The sequence below is a fragment of the Chiroxiphia lanceolata genome, chromosome 22, assembly GCF_009829145.1.
Source record: "Chiroxiphia lanceolata isolate bChiLan1 chromosome 22, bChiLan1.pri, whole genome shotgun sequence".
NCBI lineage: Eukaryota > Metazoa > Chordata > Aves > Passeriformes > Pipridae > Chiroxiphia > Chiroxiphia lanceolata.
In genome coordinates, this window is record NC_045658.1 from 4689037 (window position 1) to 4712235 (window position 23199).

The window sequence follows — 23199 nt, forward strand, 5'->3', positions numbered from 1 at the left end:
TGGTAGGACATTGTTTATATTCCACAAGTGATGATTTCTCTCTTGGTTCATGTTACATACTCTATTGTATGTGGTTTTACCTCTGCTTTTGGATTCTATTCTTCTACCAGTTCCATCACGTTCAAAAAAACCCAACAACAATTGGAACTACAAATGATTTTTTTTTTAGAAAATGCAGTTGTACCAAGTCTGGGTGAGCATAATCTTGAGAAATGAAAACAAATAGCTTTTTTTCTTTTCTATTCAGATTGAAGTTTGCAGGTTAAGTGCTGAATTTCTTCCATTTACCTGTATAAAAGGGAGATATTTGGAGATGCCACATGGGAAAGGAAGCATGTCCTTGAAAAGGAACACATTGTCCAGCTCTTTCTTTTTACTTGCTCTTTGGTTTTGATGTACAAGAAGGCTTTTTGTATATTAGCATTTTTAACAGCAGTTTAAAATAACAATCAGAAATGAATCTCTTTGTGTACAGAAAAGGCAATCTGAGGTATAATCAAAAGCTTGCTGTTGTCTCTTGGCAGCAGCACATTGTTTTGCTTCTCTGGGTCACAAAATGTGCCAGACCTTTGTTCTGCTTAACTCTTAAAAGGCACCTTTAAAAAATCATTTATGTAAAAACACGCTCAAATCATTTTAGCTTTGTTTGCAGGACTGAGAAACTGTTGATTCCAGGAGACAACAAGCTAGAGAGAATGTTTTATAAGCAGCTCTCTTTATTGTCAGTGAGGGCAGTCTCCAGGTTGGTGGGTTTAAGGTCTGTGCCCACAGGAGGGACGAGTCTCAGACTGGTTGTGTGAAGCCTGGTTGATGGCCCCGTGCCACGGGGCTGTTCTCTGAAGATCATGGAAGAGCAGATGTCTGGGGAGGCCGTGGGAGCAGCTGGAGTGTTGCACAGACCTGGATCTGCCTGTCCCACCTGCATAGGTGGATCCTACATCTGTCAGCAGAAGGTCTGTCATGGGCATTTAAATCTCAGCCTGGGTGAGTCAGCCAGGCTGGTTCCCTGCTGTGGAAATGATGACGTTGAGCAGAGTGAGGAGCTGCTTTCTGTGCAGCTCCAGAGAGGAGAGGTGTGGAGAGTCCTGAGGGAATGTTTCCAGCCTGCTGGAGGCCCAGCACTTGTTGCTCCCTTTGGAAGATCCTCCTTCCTGCCACTCGCCCCTCTGTGCAGTGCCACCGACCTGGGAGGGACAAAGCAATGCCTCCTCCTCTTCCCACCCTGGTTTTATTAGAGGAGAGGAAATGGCAAACTGAGCACTCTCCAAACCCGAGGGCTCATCTCTCCCTGCCTCTCCATCCCTGCCTTGAAACGAGGGACCATCAGCAGTAGTGTTAACAGGGCTGAGAATGCCTGTAATAATCCATGAATTGTTTCTTCCAAGGCATCATGGTTGTTTATCAAACACCCTTTCTAGAGCTGGGGAAAAGGAAAGTCAGGTTTCCTTTTTTTCCTCTTGCTGCTGCTTTAATATCCAGCCTGGTTTTGATCGTGCATCAGCTGCTGCTGTGCCACTGTGGGCTGTGCTCAGATCAGGTTTCTCGGTGCGCTGTTGACTTTATCTCGTTTACAGGATCACATTTCTGTTGCCATACGCTGTGTGATCGCAGCCTCCCCGCAGCTCCCTAACAATTAGGAATTGAGCAGGAAGTGTGTGTTCCTCACAAAAGCCTTTGGAGTCGGGTTTTACGCCCGGAGCAGAGGCGGGGGAGGCACTTCTCCCAAACACGCTCCTGACACAGAGGAGTCTGTTGTTGCAGCCACTTGGCCGTTTGTCAGCAGTTCCCAGACATCCATCCATCCATCCCTGCATCCCTCCTGCACAGGTTGCTTGGCAACCCCGGGCCGGAGCCGGCTCGGGGCCGGAGCATCAGGTCGGGGATGATTTATCGCGGGGCTGGGCGGTGAACCCGGCAGGCAGGACTGGAGAGAGCCTGGCTGGGCTGGGAGCATTATCTGGGATGTGCTCTGAAAGCACCCGGGGCTGACAGTCAGGGCACAATTAGAGCAAAAATAAAGGCTCTTCATTTAGACAGAATTGATTTTTTTTTTTAATTTATTTTTTTCCCCCTGTTTTGTTTTCTCTTTCCCATCGAGGCTCCCACCCAGACCCAGGTATGGTGCAGAACCCAAATCAAGGCAGTGCCTGGTGCTTTGGGTGAACCTGAAATCTCTGTCTTTATAAAAATAGCTCTGATAAAATCCTGATGGGAAAATACAGCTGGGGTCAGCACAGAAGGTTAACAACACCCTGACAGCTCCAGGCCTGGGGTGAAGGAATAGCTGAATTCTCCTCCAGCTCTGGAAATGTCTGAGAGCTGTTGTGTCACCTTCAATACCATGTTGCCTTTCATACAGACTTTCACATTGATCCCTGGCATTAAAAAGAGAAAAGGGAAAGCAGAGTTTTGTAAACTGGCATTTAGGTAATGGTTCCTGCTGGGGTCACATGTAGAACCCTCACCCTCTTAAAGCATCACCTTGGATAAATGAAATGGAAGGAAACTGGGGCAGCCTTTAGGTATAAACACCTCAGCTCAGCTCCTTCTGCTGGCTCCAGTCCTTTTCCCAGCACAGTGGTGAGGAGGGGTGGGCAATCCATGGAAAGCACGTCAGCAAGAGCATTTGTGCAGGTCTGAGAAGGCAGAGAGGACAGAAAGGATGGTGAATCCACTCTGACCTCTCCGACAGCAATATAAATACTTTATTGAAAATTCTAAATAAATGTGCTTGTAACCAGTAATCCCGCTCTGCATGCAATCTCATTTAGCCAACTGGGTATGCAAATGTGCTATTAATGTGTTTGCATCCAGTATAAACACACAAATCTAATCTGTTTATATATGTCATTTACACACAGCTGTGCTCACGCTCACTTAATACCAACATTTTCAGCGGGGCGAGAGGTACCCTGGGAGATCCATTGTTCCAAACAAAAGCTGAGCAGTGCAGCACCAGGGAAGGGGGGTCATTATCATCGCGGGATCTTTTGGCATTCCCTCGAGGGAGTCTGCCTAATGACTCTGTGGATACTCAGGGCACAGCCTGTCCCTGCAATGCTTTGCTGTTGAACCCCTCGGTTTGAGGGAGGCTCTGATTTTCCAGTCTAATTTTTCAGGAAGACAAAGCGATCGGATTGGGAGGGAGAGCAAACTGTTTGGCTCCTCGGAGCCTTTCAGCTGATCTGTTCCTTGTCAGTTTGTTTATAGAGGATGCTTGATCTTGCAGGCAGATGGCCTGAAGGAGTGTGAGGTTTTTATCACATGGGGGTGACCAGCAATGCACTCTGAAGAGGGGCTTTGAATATCCAGCAGGAACATTCATAGTATAGAATAATATCTAATGAATACCAGCAAAATATTTTGAGGTTTCCATGTCTTCGACTAAGAGAACTTGGTGAAAATACGATTTTATTTTCAAAAATACCACAAAGGTTAAAGGATAATTTCATCTTGACGGAATAGAATTATTTCACTTAAAAAAAAAATTGATAAGAAAAACAAACAGAGCAGTTTCTATGATCTCACTGATCTCCAGAGAGTGGCATCCCTGCCCATGGCAGGGAGTTCTTACTAGATGGACTGTAAGGACCCTTCCAACCCAAACCATTCTGTGATCCTATTAAAAGAAAGCTGACTTTGGGTTTAGGATGTATTTTGAACTAAGGTCACAATCTGCTGAATGAAGCAGTAAATGGAATAAGTTATTTCATGGAGTGAGTATATTTTGTGTGTATGGTTTGGTCAGCAAGGCACAGACACTCCCCTACAACAGAGGTGTCACCACAAAGGGGTTTCCCCCAGATTTAACCCAGAGCCCAGTGCCTGGCCTGGGCTGTTGGAGAGGGAAATTCTGCCAACAACGGGCATGGCAAGGGCACATCAATCCCTGGCACTTCCCTTCCTGCAGTCCTGCCCCTCCTGGCCACGGCCAGAGCTGCTGCAGTGCCTTGGGGCAGCTGGAGGGTTTTTTTGGGGGTAAGTGTTCAGGCAACAAAGCAGTTTGTAGGAGGGGTTAAATAAGCATTAAATAGACATGCTCTGTGTCTGCAGTGGTCAGGTGGATGTTGAGAACAGCTTGGATGTGTGTGACAGCTGCTTTTTCTTTCACTTAAAGTATCTCTTTGCCCTTCATGCAGTTACTGAGGAGTCCTGTCTGTTACTGTCTGTTACTCTAGAATATAGAGAGATTGATACAATAAATATTGGCATCATTTTCTACTCCTGGCGGGTCTATTTTGGCAAAAAAAAAGTTGTGAATAACACAAGTTTTTTTGTAAGAGAGACCTGACATCTTCAGGTTGAGTCTTAATGAAACTATCAGGAATACTTCTGTTTCTAGAGGACAGTGTCTGTCACTGACCTTATCAGCAAATGCCTTTATTTGCTCTGTACACACATGAGCGAAATATAATGTTAACTCAGCCAAGCTTTTAATAAAATGTGCTCTGCACTGAAATTCAGCTGACAGAATTGTTTGGAGCAGTCTCTAAATGTGCTGCACGTTGAGCAGAAGTTTTGCAGCTATAACCAAATCTCATTTTCTTTTTGGAACAGCTGCCATAATTTTTCATCTTGTGAAACTTAAGAAATAAAGATGCTTTCATGCATTTAGTGTTTATTTGCTGTTAACTATTAAAACCCCATAAATTTTGCTACTGTATGTACTATAAAACTTAAAAAGGCAGATTAAATATGGAAAGTGGTGACAACTTCCATTGGTATCTGCCTGAAAAACCTCAGGCCTTTCCCAAAATGCACTGAACCTATTGCTTTCCTTATAGCAAAATCTTCCATTTTATTTGCTTATAATAAAGGAAAAGGTTGAGAGAGAAGAACTTGCTGTTCTTGGACATAGGCTAGAGAGGGCTTCTTTTTTTTTTTGAGAAAGATTGAGAAATAAAGTCCTTATTTCCTGGATTGAGAAAGAACAGTAGAGGCTCTGTGTGTTTGTAAATATATTGCATTGCACAATGTTCTTCACTCATTAACCATGTGGAAATCATAGGAAGGGAATGAAATACCACGTGGAATTTCTTAGTGGAAATACATTTGATCTGAACTTGATTGAAGCATCACCTCAGAAGAGGCAGATTAGCAGCAGTGATGAATCTGCAGGTTTCTCAGAGTTGTGCTGCCTTCCTGAAGCCCGTGAGGTTTCCGTTTGAAATTCTACAATTGATTTACCCAGGTTGTTTTTTGCAGGAGTTGTTATTCTTGCACGCTCTGGTTTAGATCTTTGCAGTGAAGAGGCGACCTGGGCCCCTCATTTCCCGGTGGAAAGCTGGGGTGCAGGATTTCAGGCAGCAGCAGCAGCAGCAGCAGCAGCAGATTTCTCCTGCCAGGCTGTAATCTCTGGATAATAGAAACCCTGAACTCCAGCTCTGTGCTGGCACTGCCATCCCGTTGATAAACATGCCAGCTGAGCTCTGTTAGACACAACATAATGGCTTTGTGTATCTTGTCATGATATTTGTTCCCCGGGATAAAATATGGGCCCTGCAAGTAACACACACGCAAACATTAACATGCTTGTTCCTTGTTCTTCCTGGGTTATTTATAGCTCCCTGTTTACAGGCTGGAGCAGGGATACTGCAGGATCTAATGCATTGCATCAAATTATAAAATGGTATTAGGAGGCCTTGTGCTGTGGCTGGTCAATAGCCATGGAAACCACTTCATAAAATATAACTGTGTCTGTCAGCACCGGCTGCAAGCCATGGGATTTCCTAAAGCTGCTTCCCAGCCATCGTTATCCAGAGCATTTTTTTTTTTTTTAATTGTGCCACAGTTTGTCATCAGTGAACAGAACAAACAGCAGTGCTGACAGAACCCTGTCAGAAGGAATGCTGGAAAGTTAAACACAAGTGGCGAAATTGAAATGTTTGCCCTAAAAAAATCCGAATTCTCTACCTGTAAAAATTAAACCGTTTGTGCTCTGGAGCCGCTTCCACGTCTCATCCAAACTTATCCATAGGTTTGAGCCTCGTTATTCCACCAGCCCTGTACTGTAAGACTATTTTAATTCAGCAGCTGTCGCTCCCAGATGCCTTCTGTGAGCAGCTCAACATCTCCCGCCCCATTAACAGGCAGACACGGAATTTGGTGCATGTCATCTGTGCAGAGGAGAGCAAATTTAATCAGTGTTGTGCAGTCTGCTTTGCGAGGCGCCGCAGAGCAACAGGTCACTTCTGATTTGGTGTTGCAACTGTTTGGTTCTTTCATATTTAAAACCATTTCGGGGTCTCTGTTGGGCTTGGCTTGGAGGAAAGGAGTAGCTGTTCTTGCTGCAGGCCAAGGGAGAGCAGAGCATGATGCCTGAATTAATGGAAGACTAGAACAGGGAGGAAAAGCTGAAGAATCCGATGCAAATGAGGAAGGAAAATCTGAAAAAGAAATCGTTTTAAGCAACCCTTTATTGTTTTGTTAAGCTTTAGGACTTCTGAGTTTCTCAAATTGATTTTTGAGTGCTTTTTGTGTATTAAGAAGTTCATCTCTGTGTGTGGCAAGGGGGACACAACTATTTTGTAGTTGGGTATCTCCCACTGCCTCAGTGGCCCAGGGATAATGCTGCACAGCACCAATAATTGGCCAAAATTTCAGAATGTCAGAAGGATTGACTTTGTTCCTACTTGGAAAATTTGGAATAGCATTTCAAGGTCCCTATAATTCTGTTATTCCGATGGGCTCTATGCTAAGCTTGCATTCCCAGTAGGGATTTTTGATATCCCGTGGGTTCAAAGGAAAACAGTTTGTCAAAGGCTTTTTTAATAGAGTTGAATCCCAACACAAAACAAATATAGAATAGTTCTTGTTAAAGAATCTTAAAAAAATAAACTAAATGCTCCATTGAGAATTCAGATGCACCATAATAAGTCTTTGGCAAAATGAGGAATAGAGAATTTTGGATGATTTCATTTTAGATTGCACTCTCTGGTTTCCCTATGCTGTTTCATCCTTGGTTGGAGTGTTCCAGCTCTGGTTTCTTCTTATCCCCTACAGCTTTTCCTGTCACCTTTCCCTGTGTATGCTGTTAACTGATGCTGCAAAAGCACCGTCCCTCTGATACAGCCCAGGAGGCAGTGATGGCAGAGCCAGGAACTGAGCTGCATCCTCCAGTTCCCTGTGGATTGTCTGCTTTTAAATGTTTCTTCATTTAGTTGCTTTTTCATTCTTTGTGATGAGCTGCAGACAGGAATTATATCTCTCTTTGGGATACTGGGAGTGGTGTGAGGGCACCAGCCAGAGGTTTGTGGTGCCAGGGGCGTGATCCACCTTCCCCTCAGCATAATGAGAATTCCTTGGTAAAATTCACAGGGTAAAAACGAGGAGTATGTTTGTGCATTAGGGACCAGTTACACACTGTAGGCACTCAATATCTTGCTCTCTAGATATTTGTGTGACTTCTGCCTGTGTCGGGGGGGGGGGCTGGTACTTTGCTCTTAGCAAAATTCTCCGTGTTCAGGAGCCCAGGTGCCCCCAGTGCTCAAATCCCAAGTGATTTGAAAGTGGTTTGAAAGGAGCAGGTGGGTCTTGAGTAAATCATACACTGGAAGGAACTGTAATCTCAAAGCCTTTACAACTGGTGGTTAATTCTCAGCTCTGTGCCCCCAGGCACGTTCTTGGCGAACTCTGCAGTCTTGCTGGTTTTGAGGGTCAGGGTTGGGTGAGGACAGAACCCTGTGGGAGCAGATCTGCAAAATAATGTGCGTGAGGTTCCAAAGGGCCTGTTCACTCCTCTCCAGGACTGTGGTGGGAGCTGCTGAGGTTCTGAGTCCTCTGAGCAGCGAATTACCCTTTCTGGGGTTCCTTACGCCCTTCACAACATGGAAGCCTCTAATCACTGCCCGCCTCCTTCAAGCAGATGTTTGTTAAGAAGGTGTGATCCAAAATACACTGTCAACTTATTTCTTTTTAGGGAATTACTAATTCTCAAGTCCTTCCCTTCTCTGGAATATTAGGGCCCACATACTTAACATCCCTTATCTTTTTTGTGGGCAGAATTTGATGTTCGCTTGTTGTTTATACCTGTGTATGATGTGTACAGGAAAGGAAAAGCTCTTTTTTTCCTCTTGTTTCTTTTTAGGGGATTACTAATTCTCAAGTCCCTCCCTTCTCTGGAATATTAGGGCCCACATACTCAACATCCCTTATCTTTTTTGCGGGCAGAATTTGGTGTTCACTCGTTGTTTATACGTGTGTATGGTGTTTACAGGAAAGGAAAAAGCCCCCCTTTTTTATTTATTTTTTTGCTGTTTATAGAAAAAGTCCTCCTGGGGAGGACTGGCCTTTCCACAGAAGAGGGACTTTTAGTCTTAAATGTCTTGGTGCTGGTTCTTAAATCTCCTGGTGGTGGTTTTTGAGTGTCCTGGTGGTGGCTTTTCAGTGTCCTGGTGGTGGTTTTTGAGGGTCCCGGTGGAGGTTTTTGAGGGTCCCGGTGGAGGTTTTTGAGGGTCCCGGTGGAGGTTTTTGAGGGTCCCGGTGGAGGTTTTTGAGGGTCCCGGCGGTGGTTCGTGTTGGGGGTGCAGGTGAGAGGGTCGTCACCGGGTCCCAGCGCTGCGGGCAGGGGGTGGGTGACACCCGGCCATGGATTTACCACGCGAAGGTGCTGGAAAAAGGAGGAGGAGGAGGAGGAAGAGGAGCAGGGCAGGGAGCGGTGCCGGAGGGTTATTCGGGGTTGGGGGTGTTGCTGAGGGGAAACGCGAGGGGCTGAGGGGAGACGTGAGGGGAGGCGGATGCGAGGCAGCGGCTGCTCGGAGCGAGGGAAGGGGGGGCCGGCGCCGCTACCGAGCCCGGGGCCGGGGCGGGCGGGACCCGGCGGCGGCTCCTCCGCGGCTCTTCCCCGGCTGTGCCCGGGCTCGGGGCCCCGCGGGCGGCGGGGGGGGGGCCGGCGATCCAGGCCGCCTTTTGCGGCGCGCCCCGCGGGTGCCGCCCGCCCAGCCCCGCCGCCATCACACGCTGGGCGGCCGCCGCCTCGCGCCCGGCCCTCGGCTGCTCCGCTCGGCTCCGCTCCGCGCCCGGGCTCGGCTCTGGGCTCGGCTTCGCGCTCCCGGGCTCGGCCGCCGCTCCGAGCCCCCCGGAGGAGGAACGCGGGGGGCTTTGCGAGGATTTAACCCCTGCGGCACCTGCTCGCCAGCGGCTCCCGCGCCCCCCGATCCCGGCGCTGCGCATTTCGCTCGGCCGCCGCGTTCCCCGGCCGGGGAGCTGAGCCCGGGGAGGACGGGCTGTGCTGCGGTGTCCCCGAGCTCCGAGCGGTGGAAGTTTGACGTGGAAGGGGATGCGGTCGGAATTTTTCGGTGTGTTTTCAAAGCCCTTTTCCCCCCCTCCCTCCCCACCCCGTTCGCAGCCGCCGTGTAGGTGCGTTTGCTTCCACCGACAGACCTTCGGCTCCCGGCGCTGCTCGGCTCTTGTGCTGATTAACAGGAGCTTATTGGGGTTTTTACCTCTTTTTTAAAAAAAATTTTTTTTTTTTTAGCTGTTACTGACACGCTGTTTTTTGTTATCTTTTACCACAGAAACGTTTTATTAAGGGGTTGAGGCAGTACGGCAAGAACTTCTTCAGAATCCGAAAGGAGTTGCTTCCCAATAAGGAGACCGTGAGTACATTCGGACTTTATGTAATTTGCTTTTTTCTCTCTCTCGCTGCTGCTTCGCTGTTTGATCTTACGGAACTCTTTCCTTTTCACCCGGAATTCTCTTCGGATAAATGGAAGGCAGACCCACAGCCAGAGCAAGGTAGCCTTTAAATTTCAGCGCAGATTTTTTAGGTCTCGGGGCACGAAAGATGTTACATAAAACAGTCGTCATGGCTGGACGGAGTCGCCGAGGTTGGGTTGAAGTGTATTTATGGGAGACCAGATCTAATTTTAAATTCTGACATTATGATGGGGATAATACATTTATGTCACCCGGCCCGGGCTCAAATGGCATTGGGTAATTAAAGGAAGCCTAAAACAAAACAAGATCTAATTGAATCGGGAAGCCTGAGGTATGTGCCTGCTCCTGTGACCCGCAGGATTCGCTGGTTGGGTTTTAACCCTTCACCTTCCCGGACCGTGGAAGTTCTGCTGGGGAATCGATCCGTGGCTCATCCCTCTCCTGAACTTCATCAAGCTTACGTAACTGTCATTCCAGGGAAAATCCTGGCAAGGGCCTCCCGGGGAGATGGACGGGGAGGAGTGGTCGCCTCCTTCAAAGGAAAAGAGGGTTTGGGAAGCCTTGGGGGATCCAGTTACTTCTCCCTTAGTCCTAATCAAGCTTCCCTAAAAGCTTCGGTTTCTGTTCTGCAGGTGTCGTTTAACAGCTGGGAGAGGTTTTCATTTCTGTTCTGAATTTAGAAAGGAGGTAACTCCCTGGAAATGGAGTTAGGTTATTTTCTAGCAATGTGTTAGCGATCTGGAAAATATTTATTTGAAGCATAACTGGTTGTTTGGACTTCTGTAGGTGTGGAGTTTGGACGTGCAGTGGGGAAGAGCATTACTGTAAAAATATTTAACAATCTGTCACTTGCTGTGGGATGTTTCCATTCTCCTCTGAGATGTTCTTGTGAGACAGTGCTGCGATAACACAGTCTTTTGGTGGTAAATAGTAACACTGAATAAGGCAAATAGGAAGGGGAGGATGAAACAATTCCTGAACTTAGATGTTCATGGATTCTGTTGAGAAAGAAAACTTAATTACTGATTGAGTGTTGGTAGACTTTTTGCTTTAGTATTCTGTCGGATTTTGAGGCGTGAAGGCCTAGTGCTGGAAAGATGACAGCAGGAATTGCAGCAATTGTGAAATACATATTTTTTTTTAAAAACTTAAATTTGTGTTTTAAATATAAAACGTATTTTTGTGACGGAGGAAAACATTTTTTCAGGGGGGAAGGAAAAGAAAAACTGAAGAACAGAGCTGGGGGCAGGTGTCTGACCGTGTTTGTGCTGCTTGATTTCTACATTGGAGCTTGGATATCAGGCCTCAGGCTTTTTCTGAAAGTTTTGCAAGTGGTGTTAAACCTCATATAAGCTATCATTTTACAAGTGCTATGTTTTTGTTTAATTAGGTGTAATTTTTGAGTACGGAGAAGACTAAATATTAAGTCTGAGCCATGGGAAGCCTCACGCTGATGGGTTTGGGCTCGTTTTTTTAGCCCCTTGTGGTAACTGATCTACAAATAACCTTTGACCTACAGCGGGTTGTTTATAATCTCTGCTTCCTATTTTTGCCCACAGGCCTCACTTCTGCTTTCTTTGAATTCCCAGTTTTTTTCAGCCAGAATTTACAGCAGCTTTGCTATAGGAAGACATTGCAGAATAAAGGCTGCAGTAAATACTTGACTGCCCAGCTTTGCTTTCCTTCCTTTAAGTGGAATAATGAGTAATGTCAGTGACAAGGCCGTGGAATTTATTTGTCCATCTTTTTTCATCACCAGAATAATTTCAGACACCTTGCCTGCCATTTCTTTATTGCAGTGTGAAGCAATCCTGTGGCAATTCCAGAAATAACTAGAAAAAGGTCTTACTCTCCTGTTTGCCCTCCATATTAAGACGAGGTGAAACTCCCCCCAAAAATTATTATGTGGATACAAAAGCAGTGAAGCACCTTCCAGATACTTAAAAATGTGTCAGGGCCATTCTTAGAGTGACTTACCCTAATATCTGAATACATCTAATTTATGAAGTTTACCTTCCTGGTCACTGAAGCCTGTGGGGAGGAGAGCCAGGGTTTTTGCCTCTGCAAACCCCACTAAAAGTAAAACCTCCTTATTATCATGATTTTTGTACAATATGTGCCTTTTCTAAACTCTTAAATTTCTGCCCCTTTCACTGGGGGAGAGCTCTCCCTAATATCACCTTAAACCCCGTGGTTGGAACATGAAAAGAGGGGAAGATAAGGAATACAATGGAAGCCCAGAATCCTTGTAGAGACCAGGCCTATTTTATATGAAATCAAGCTGAGGTTGCTGTGCAGAAAGTCTGAATATAGAGATGAACATGACATTGTATTTCTTTTGTAGTATTGGAAGGTGTAAAGTGGCCGTGGTGAGATGAGAATTAGGCCATCCTGTACTGAATTTCACAAGTGTGTTAAGGAATGTCCTATTTGAGTTGTGCCTTGGCTTTTTTTATTCCTCCACAGTTAACATGCAGTATCTTCTAAGAAAACCTTCTATTTGTCCATGTGTGTTTTAATTAGTTTAACACAGGTTTCCAACTTTTTTGATGGTTTATTCTAAAGGAATAATCACCAAACCAAAAGCTCCATGAAAGAAAACATTTATTCCATATCAAAGGTGTGTTTGTTTAGGACTTCCCTCTTCCAGCCTATTTCAAATTTTCACTTTTATTCCCATGTTTATGACCAAGAGAGGTTCCCAGTGGACATGAGAGTAAAGAGCTGTAGCATTTCCTTCAGGCTTTTTTACATAAGAGGCACAGGAACTGAAATCAGCTGTTACCTGGACATGCCTTGGGCTGAGGTGGGAATGCTGACATGGATCAAGGCAGGCCAGTAGCTTTAGGGAATAAAGGAATATCAGTAAGTGTTAACCTTCTCATCCTCCAGAGAAAAAGTGCCTCCCTGTGAGATTTTAAAATAAAATCTCTGAATCTTCCTTGGGTTTTCACTGAACTGTCTTAAATAGACCTTCTCCTCCATTCCAGTGTTCCTTCCATCCTTTCCCCTTCCTCCTGAACAGTTTTCCCTTTGGTTGTAGCTGTGGTTGACTGACCCAGCTGATGAACTGTGCTGCTCTCCTTTGGTTCATGCTTGGCAGAACTTTTGATGCTTCTGCATGGTAAGCCAAGAAGTAAATTTTGGAGGTTAAATTCCCATGTTGTGAGAATGGAAGGTACACAGCTGGCAGCAGTTTTTCTAAGTATCTGATTTGGCTTTGAATGTGGTTTTTCGTTCCCCCCCTCCCCCTCGTTTTGGGATAATTTGCTAAAACTTTGTGATAATACAGGATTTTCCAAGTATTTAACATTCTGCTCTGAATTCTTTAGGTGATTACACTGAGCTACTTGAATTGGAGAGTTTTAGGAGCACCGGCAGTTGTGATAGGCCTGAGATAAAGGTACTTAAACGCCTCAGAGGCTGGGAATTGCCTCATTGTGTTCATGGAAATAGCTTAACTCTGTGTTGGCTACGAGCAGGAGGTAAATAGAAACATGGAATGAACTTGAGCTCGTGCAGAGCAGGAGAAGGAGGAGGCCAGGCCGTGGTGGCAGCTGTGTCCTGTTCCCCTCAGCCTGCCCTTGTGCTGGTCACTCACAAACACTCCTGGAAGCCTCAGGGGTGCGGCTGCAGTTTGTTTGAACTATTTAAGGCCCCAGTCCCAGAAGAAGCAGAATCGTTTCCCTCTGGCTGGAGTTCCTGCAGCCTGTGTCGTGTCAGAGGTGTTGTCTGAGCTGTGCAACTCCAGGCTCGTGCTGGGTGGTTTAGTTGGCCCCTAAAACTTGGGGGTGACACCCATCTGAACGCTGTGAGGTTCTCCCGTGGCTCCTACCTTCTTCAAGGACAGTTTATGGCACGGTGATTGTGACCCTGGGGTCTGTTCCTGGCAGGCTGAGCCTTGCAGAGCTGCTGGCTTAGCAGGAAGCCTGGGTAGTTTAGTTGGCCCCTAGAAACAGAGGGGGACGTGTGTGATTGTCCCTTTGGTGGCCTTGCACAGGTTCAGGAGTGATACAAAGTGACACCATTGGATGGTCCTGGCGTTTGCTGCAGTTGGAGTCGTGGTTTTGGAACCCCCATGGTGCTTCTGACCTCTTCTGCATGTCCTGAAAACTTGGGGGTGACACCCATCTGAACGTTCTGAGGTTCTCCCGTGGCTCCTGCCTTCTTCAAGGACAGTTTATGGCACGGTGATTGTGACCATGGGATCTGTTCCTGGCAGGCTGAGCCTTGCAGAGCTGCTGGCTTAGCAGGAAGCCTGAAAAGAGGGCAGGGGATCTTTGTGGAGGCTCACAGCCCCTGCTCTAATTGGGTTTTGAATTCCCCTGTTGAGCACATAGGTATCTTTGGGGTGTGTGATTTTTGGTTTGGCTGCTGAGCAAGAGATGACAGAGTGCAATCCAGAGCTCTTGCCTCTGGGTGGGTGCTCCTTTATTTAGCTTTAAAACACAGTGTAAACAGAAGTTATGAACATCAGCTGTTTCCTTCAGATCGAAATACCTGCAACGTGCTGTGTTTATGCACAGAACAACCTAAATATGCATCATTTCTTTAGGAAGAATAGTCTCTCTTCTCATAGTAAAATCTTCCTCTCCAAATTATATGCTGCTGGGATTTACCTCAGAGACTAAATAAGCTGAGCTCTGTTAATGTTAGGAGACAAAATGAGTGCAGTGTGAGCTTTCAGCATAAACTTCTGTTTAATTTTAGATTGGGGTTTAGATAAACAATTTTATTCTTGCCTCATTAATGCTTAATCTTGTGTTACATAATACACAATATTGGCTTCCTGAGTAGCTCTTAAATATAGTGCAAATGTGTAGTAGCTGAAAGGTCAGTGCAGTTACCATATGTGCAGGCTGGCAAGGTGTCTGTCCTCTCTGAGGACAAACTGTGTGCTCCTCATGGCAGCTCCCAGCCTCAGGAATATTTGTGCAAAACTCCCCGGAAAGGTAGAGCTTCTCCCTCGAGACAATTGTTCAAATAGCAGTTTTCCTTTGATCAAAAGAGGGGGATAATTAGATGAATATCTCTTGGTCTGTTGGTATAAAGTGATTACTTAGCCCTACACTGGCTTTTTAATATTTGCATTTAGTGGTGGAGCTTGTTTGTAGCAGTAGCTGTGGTGTGGGCTCTGTCACTGCTCCCCTTTCCCAGAGGAAATCTATTTTATTTGATGCCATATTCCCCTAATGATGGGATATTAATACAGTGCACAGTCAAGGCATATTATTTCCTGACTTGTCTTTGCTGCAGGAGCGTTCAGAAAGGGACAAGCCATGGAAGCCTTTTCTGTTTGAAAGCTGAACCTTTTTCTTTAATAACTTGTTCTAGCCTGGGTGCAGCCAGAGCTGAAATTTTCCATTAGAGTTTGAAGCGACTGCCAACATAAACAGCCACTGCTTCTTTTCATTTCATCCCTGCTCACTGCTGCTGGTGCTTCCAGAGCGTGGATACTGCAGTCAGAGGGGTTTGTTCTTGTTAAAACAGGGACTGTGGGCTTCACATTTTTCAAATGATAATCTGAGACTTTTTTTTTCTTTTAGTCATAGCAAATATCCTACTGGGCTTCAGTCCAGTTAGAAAAACGGGGCAGAGGCAGCAGTTGGTTGCTTTTCCTGTGTAAGTGAAACCATTGACTGATTTGCATAACAAACTCTTCTGGAGGGAACATGCTGCCTTTTTTATTTTTTTTTTTTTTTGGCTGTTTTTGTCGTGGCTGGTGGAGGAAGAACACTGCATTAATGTTTGACTTCAAGGTAGAGCAGTGCTGAGGCAGCTCCCAGCCATCCAGTTCGTGCTGCTCACCAGGAGCAGGAGAAGTGAAGCCAAAGAATGTAATGAAATGCTGAGCTCACAGGAGCCGAGCTCACATGGAGATATTCCTGAATTTAAGTGGCTCTGAGCTGAAAGCTGTTTACAAAGGGATGTTCAGGGGGTGTGCTCGCTGTGATTTGGTTTGTTTTCAGGAGTTTAACTGTGAAACCTCTTGCAAATGTCATAATTTTATTGGATAATGAAGCAGAAGGTCTGGAAAGGTTTTTAAAGAGACACAGAGGTATAACTCACACTATTGTCTTTCTTAACCTCTAAACCTGCTTTCAGGTGTTGCAGGTGAGTAGAGCTGCCAGCTGTGTCCTGCACTGGACAGACCTGGGCCACAGTTCCAGCCCTGTGGTTTATAGACCATTTTTATACCATTTGTTTCCATTCCCTGAGTTTCTTCTTCTGATTGAACGTGTCCTGAAGGTGCACACTGACTCTGAAACCCCTTTCCATGGCCTGTTCCCTCTCAGGGCCCGGTGCCACCAGTGTGTGGTCACCAGTTCATGACTGGGTCCATCTTCCAAAGGCCAAAATACCCTTTCCCCTGCCTGCCTGTCTCAATTTCAGCTGAACCAAGTAAAACCAAAGCAAGAAAGTACCTCATGTGCTCTGTTTTTCTTTTAAATCTCTTAAGCTTTTCTCTTAAGAGAATAAGAGGATTAATTTTCAATTGTATTGTTTTACTTCTGTATTCCAGAGGTAATTTATAGTGTCATCAGCTCAAAAACTGGGCTGCTTATTCGAGTTTCTTACTAAGAAACCTTCATAAATGAGGAGCATAAAAGCAGAAGGTGTATTCACTGTGCCAGCTGGACTCTAGAATTGAGTTTAGCACGGGCAATAAATCAGCTCTGCACTCTAGTGGCTTTTTTTTATTATTTTACATTACAAGATTGGAACTCATTGTTTATTTTTCTCTGAAGGTTTAGAGGTAGGTAGGAGTAAAATATTGTTGTGAGTAAAAGAGGGCCATTAGGCAATTGCATTGAGTTCTGTCAGAGAGCCAAAAAGGACAGTTTCTGCTTTGTGGGGAAAGGTCTGTAGTCAAAGATACAAGCCAAGATTATTTGGGTAATGGATAGAACATTGTCTGAGTCTTCCTCAACAACTGAGGGAACACAATGGTGCTGTGGCTCCTCAGAGCTCTGTTACACTGCATTTTCCTTACCTTCTGTTTATAATTCACCATCCTAAGGAATTTTGGTTTGTTTATTTCCTTACTGTGAATTCTTTTTTTTTTGCATCAGTGCTGAAGGGTAAGTGTGACTCTGGTTAAAATGTTGTTGTTCATCAACAGCTGTATATTTATTCTGTATTTTTTTTCCCCTGTAAGAATAAAGAAACCCAGCTTTTCTTCCTCTGTGGCAGTTGTCAGATTGTATCAAATACTCAGACATCAACCCTGAGGTCCTGTGAATCACAGGTACATAAAATAGGTACCTGTTAAAGACTTTGTGGAGTTTATTTTCATGGCTGAGTGTCCCAGCCTGGCAGGATTCTTTACCAGGGCTGCCACTCATCAAACCCTTCATGCTGTTTGTTCCCCATCCAGTGAGTGACTGAAGATCTTCTTTAGAACATGAAAATGGCTTTCAGAAAGGCAGGAATAAACAAGGCATCTCAGCAGCAGTGATGTTTGTGGGACATCCTGTCCTAGAACAGTGCTAAAGCCATAAAATTTGAGTAACTCCTTGAAGAAATGGATCTGTATAATCCTGCCTGGGGTCTGATTTTTGAAATGGCTTAATAGAGAAATACTCTCCAGGTAATCCTCTCTGTGGTACTCACTGTGTGTATTTACAGTGTGTGTGAGAGGGAGATTACAGTTTCAAAAGGCACTGCAGCAGTTGGCTTTGAATCTTCAAGTTCAAGAAGTAAATAAATACAAATAGCTTGGACTTGTCGAGAGTCAGAGCGATCTGCAGAGCTGCAAAGCACTTTTTGGTTCCTTAGCACAGACACACATGAAATTCAGTTGCTCAGGTTGTGTGGGGTTCAGTCAAGCAGCCATTTGGGGCAAAGGATTGTGCAGCAGGTAAAAAACCTGAGCTGCTGGCAGAGAGTAAACTCTGCTTTGAACGTGTCTTGCCTGCCACGCTGAGCACGAAATGAACTTTCTTCTCGCACAGCAGATCATTGGCCTTAATTGTTGCTCCTGCCCCAGATGGCACCAAAAGAACTGTATCTCCTGCCTTCTTCTGGCACAGAACCAGCCCCCCAATCCATTATTCACTCCTAAACATCCTGTAACGTGCTGCTCTGCTGTACTGCCAGAGCAAGACAATAACAGCTCCAGCAGACAGATGCACTCATTTGGCCATTTTTGTTCTGAACCAGCTGTAAAAATGAAGCAGTGCTTGATTACTTGTTGGGGGGGGATGTTGTTGTGTGGGTTTTTTTCATGCCAGGGAAGATTCCCAGGAACTTCACAGCTTATGGAATAAACTAAGAGTGGAGGGTTAAAAATAAAAGCTGTGCCATAGGGAAAGGCAGTTTGTGGGAAGCACTGACTGTGGGAGCCTAGAAAACATTTACCATCACACTCCCAAACTGCCTCCCTTTGCTTCTGTTTGGTTTCCCCTTTCTAGTTTGTTATCTGAAAGAAAGGATGTGTAGGAGTGTGACAGAATTCAAATTGTCAGGGCATAGGATGCTGGTGATTACTTCTGGGTGTTCTTTTTTGGGTGAGCTTCTTTTCTCCCAGAGGCAGGGGAGGGCAGAGGCCCGTTCTGGAGAGAGCTCAGGTGGCAGGAGGACAGCTGGAAGTGCCAACCAGAGCCCTTTGCACGTGCACAGCAGTGAATTTATAGTCAGGGGCTTCTTTCCCTGCCAAGAGGTGCATTTTTTGAAGCACCTTAATGTCTCCTGGTATGTGGAAAACAAAGCTCAAAGCTGTGAAATGCTCAGGCTTTTGGTTTCCCATTCCTGCTAGTGAGTAGTAAGGATCTTGCAAGGATGTGTCCAGCTTTCCTGCCTTTTCCTTGGAGTGAAAGGACTCTTCCCTGTGCTGCCTGTGCCTCTGGCACTGTCCCAGGTAAAGCCACGTTCTGCTGCAGCAGCATCACATGTTCTGCAGTAAAGAAATTCAACCCACCTTCCCTTCTCCCTTTTAGGCTGGCTCAGAAGGTACAGGTAGTACCTCATCAAATGTTGAGTAATCAAAGCAGATTCCACAGGAAACCTTTGGCTTCTTGCATGCCTTATTTTTTAAAAACCCTAGTGTTGACAGGCATTTCCTTCTGATTTAGCTCTTTCGAGATGGAATTTGTCTGTTCCTCTTTTCCTTGCAAAGCTGAACTTAGAAACTTTCTCTGCTGGGGAGGTGATGGAGCTGCTTTCCTGAGTAATCCCCTCTTATTTAAGATCTTGGAGTGTTAAGAAACAGACCAAGTGTTACAAGACTGATGACAAAATCACGGATGCTGAGGGTACTTGATGGTTGGGAAATCCTCCCTGGCTCTGGTCATTGGTAGAAGGAACATTGGTGGGGAATATTGTTTTATGCTACCAAACTACAGGAAGAAATCTGGCATTAAAAAGGTGCTGATAAGTACTTTTATTGCCATGGTGAAATAGTTTGTTCTTGGGTGGAACAACAGTTGAGTTGCTCCTCTCCTCCCCCAGACACACTCTCTGGGCTCCCTTTTCCCTCCCAGTGCCCCTGACACAAACGGAGTTATTTTGTCCGATGCCTCCAGACCCTGAGCTGTAAAGAGAGGGGAGCACATTCCAGGTTATAAACTGCAATCTGAGAAGTCCTCCCTGTTGTTAAACTCCAAGCCTGCTTTGTGCCTGTTGTGTAAAGCACCAGGACATCCCACAGGAACTCTGGATTTATTTTGCTAACTCTGCCCTTCTCTGTGGTTCAGAAACCTCTAATGATCTGTGAAGCTCCAAGATTTTTTGAGTTGAACAGTAGTAGTTTGAAGAACCTTCTCTGCTACATGAAAGACTTAACACTTTCCACATGCTGGGTTTTTGGCTTCATGGAAGGCTGACCTCCTACAAATGCAGTTTGTAAAGCTGAGGCATCCTGGGCCAGGGGTGGTTAATGCTGCTGTGAAATGGGGGTGGGAAGGAAAAAATGTAATGAAAACTCTGGGCTGGGGGCCAGCAAGGAAGATCTGATACATTGAACTTGTTTCTGTTGCCCTTTGTTACTGTTGAGTTTGATTAGCTTTGTTGCTGGTAAGTTTAATTACAGTTCTTTTTTTATTTTTATGGCCATGGAGGGGTTCTTTGCCAAAGCTCGAGTCTTTCATTACCCGAATTGCAGTCAGAGGGAACTGGAGAAATAAATCATGGCATCTCCCCAGCAAACAAACAAACCAAGCAGAGTAAAACCAAAAGAAACCCTATTAAACTATAAACCCAACCCTTTTCTCTCTCCTTGCCCTGTTCCTGCAGCCTGTTACTTTCCATCCATTCCTTTCCCTTCCCTGAAGTTTCTTTTAGACTTTTAGGGTGAATAGTGAATTTAGTTTGTACAGTGAGTTTGTTTTTTGCCTGGGCAGTGTCTTCACCTTTGGTGGTTGTGCTTGACTAGAGCTTGGCTGGCTCCTCTGCAGTTTTGCTGTCACACAAACACTCTCTGCCCAGGTTTCCTTCCTTGTTCTGCAGTGATACAGTTGGGATGCACAATGGCTCAGAAGAACATAATTTATAGAAAGAGGAAGGGTTTGGGTTTGGACCCTGGTTTTGTTCTGCAAAACCTTGCAGGTTGAGATGTGATTAAAAACATGTACCATAAACCTTGCACAGTCTGGGTGCTTAAAGAGCACATGAAAAACATGCATTTATCCTAATTCCCACTGTTAAATGAGATCCAGAATGTAGAATAACTCTGTGGGTTGTATAACTGGACCTTCACCTTGTTATGGAGAAGTGACACGGACAAAGGCCTCCCACCTTCAGTGCTGTGTTAAAGTTGTATTGATTTAACAATTCCAGCTCATGTTCTTATTCTGTGGCATTTGATGGGATAGGTTTTTTTTTTCCCTTGTTGTTGTTGCCTGGCTATAGAAGGACATTCTTTTTTTGTGAGCATAAGAGCTTCTATAAAGAATTTGTCTGCTCACTGTGGGCATAAAACTCTCCTCCCTATCTGCCCCTTATTTATTATCTCCTAAGGTTAGTAGTCTTTTTGTTTCCAAGCAATCTATGTGTCCCAAACTTCAAAACTGATTTCAGATCATTTCAAAGGCTTTCAAAACTGATTCAAATGATTTTCAGCTAAAGAATGAAAAGGAGGAAGCTAAAGTCTTGTTAGATTTGAGCAATCAGGGAGTTGTAACTCAAAGCTGGCCAGGAGATACTTGGAAATCATGCATATACTTTGAGAAAGTTTTATTTAATGGGTGTGTGGCTACTGTAGAGAAACATTAATATTGTGAGCTGCTGTTTGTGGTTATGAATGACCCACTTGCCCCACTCCTCTGAATACTTTTCCATGGAGCACATTAACAGTGCTGCTGGAGATAAATCCATGGGATTGTTATGTGTGTAAGTGAAAACCACCCTCCCATTTCCCACCTCCATCCAGTCACTCTTTTCTGGTCCTTATCCCATGTTTACCCAATCCTGAGTCAGGAGGCATTTACAAATTACCACTGGAGAAGTTTCATTGCTTCAGCAATTAAGTAATATGTAACAAATCCCTCTGAATCACCACTGATTAACTGGTTTTATATTTATGTCTGTGCCAAACCAGCATTAAGTTTTTGGATGTCTTTGAGTTGCTGAAGTTTTGCTTTGACCTTTTCAAGGGAGCTTACGTGGGACATTTTTAAAACCAGGTTTCACATTATGTTTGACTGCTTTAGTTGTCATCTCAGGGCTGAAAATGGGGGTGGAATCCTGCAGGCTGTGGATAAACAGCTTTTGGTGCACTGCTCTTGGTTTGTCATTCATAAAGGTCATGTCAAAATGAGGGGAAAAACCCCAAAACAGCACAACCAAAAAAATCCCAGACTAGCAGGGACTTCATAATTCAGGAACAAGAAATTCTTTGGGCTGCTGATCTTTCAGATTTTCTTGCTTCAGTCTCTCTCCAGGAATATCTCCTCTCTCCTTCAGTGCTCAGCAGAGCCCATTGAGGAACTTACTTCCCAAATACTCTGTTATTCAGCCTCCAGCTTCTGGAGCATCCCTGCAGTTGTGATGCTCTGTGTGGCAGGAGGAGAGGTTTCTCTGTTATTGGTTTCTTCATTTGGGTTCATGTCTGTAGTTGAATTCTTTGCAGATTGAGCAGTGCAGGGGGATGGACATGGATGGATATGGTTTGCTCTGATATTTAATGAGACCTACTCCTTTCTGGTTGTCCCCAGGTGGAAGGACAGGGCTGGGGGGACCTGGGCTCTTGGGGACAGTTCCCAAAGTTCATCCATCTGCTTTTATTCCTCTTCTCCCCCACTTCCCAAGGTCACCTTCATCTGCAGGATAGAGGGGGGATTTCCATTTTCTTTCTTCAGCAGAGTTTCTAAAAGGCAGCAGGAAGGTAAGTTCCCTGCTGCCCAGGCTTTGTTGCTCTGTATTATTTTGCCTTGTCTCCATAATAATTAATGTTGACGTGGCTCACTCGGAGGCTGCTGGATTCCTGGCAGCTCTGCTTCCCTGCTCCCCAGGGATCTGTTAGCCAGGGGAATATCTGCTCTTGGAGATGCAAACAGTGAAAAAATAAGTTACAGTTACCTGCATCTGTGAACAGAAATGACGTGCACCCCGTAATTAATTCCTTTAATAGGTTAAAAGCCCTTTTGTAGGAGGAATTGTGGGAGGCAGTGGAGCTGCAGCTCCACACCTGCTCTGGGCCCTCCTGCCTGGCCAGGGTCACGGTGGTGGAAATTTTTCCAAGCCTGGTGAGTAACCAAACCACAGTAAAAACTGGCCAGTGAACCACAGCAAGGGCTTTGTTGGTCTGTTTGACAATGAGGGTGGTTTCAATTATGGGACCACTTTGCAGCAGCATGTGTGTGATGGATTGGGGAAACATGAGTAACAGAAAACCTGTCCTGCTGCTTTGTGTCTCAGGGCTTTCCTGAGGGGAGGCAGGAGCCTGTGCTGAGTGAGGGAATGCAGGGGAAGAAGGCCTGTGTGCTTTTAAATATAAAACAATACCAAAATATGTACACACAGCCACTGTGGGAACTTACTGTTTGAATTCAGTTAGGTGTGATACTCACTTATACACCTTTCTCCACTTCCAAATGTTTTTGAAAATCTGAATTTTCACGGGTGCTGGGGGAATTTCTGCCTAGCTGAGCTCTCATTGTTGGATGTTCCTCTGCTCAAGGTAACTCTGCTGTGATTTCACTAAGGAAACAATTTGTATTTGTTTGGGTTTGTTGGGGTTTTTTTGTTTGTTTTGAATTTGCAAAGGGTGTTTCTTTGCTTCTGCTCCCTCATCTGCTCTTTTTTTCATGTTGCAGTATTTCTTGAGCTTCAGCTTTAGATCAGTTGTACCCATTCCACAGAAGTTTGAGGGTTTGCAGTGTTTCTCTCCTCTGTGTCACTGAAGAGAGGCCAGACCAGGAGACTGAGGCAGCTCAGCTTCCTCAGGCTTTACACAAAGTGCAGATGAGCTGCTCACTGGTTTTCTCAGCGCTGGTGAGGCCACCCCTGGAGTGCTGTGTCCAGCTCTGGGCCCTCAGCTCAGGAAGGACATGGAGGGGCTGGAACAGGGCCAGAGAAGAGCAACAAGGCTGGGGAAGGGACTGG

At 45.2% G+C, this 23199-nt stretch overlaps 1 protein-coding gene across 8 annotated transcripts in view; it reads left to right on the plus strand.

Moving 5' to 3' along the window:
• Window positions 1-23199, plus strand: part of RERE (arginine-glutamic acid dipeptide repeats) — a 206126-nt gene that overhangs the window by 150814 nt on the left and 32113 nt on the right. For all 8 annotated transcript variants that reach the window (XM_032709297.1, XM_032709302.1, XM_032709296.1 and 5 more), the window contains one exon: window positions 9516-9596. In XM_032709297.1, the coding sequence (XP_032565188.1) occupies window positions 9516-9596 (81 nt within the window). The remainder of the gene's footprint in view (window positions 1-9515; window positions 9597-23199) is intronic.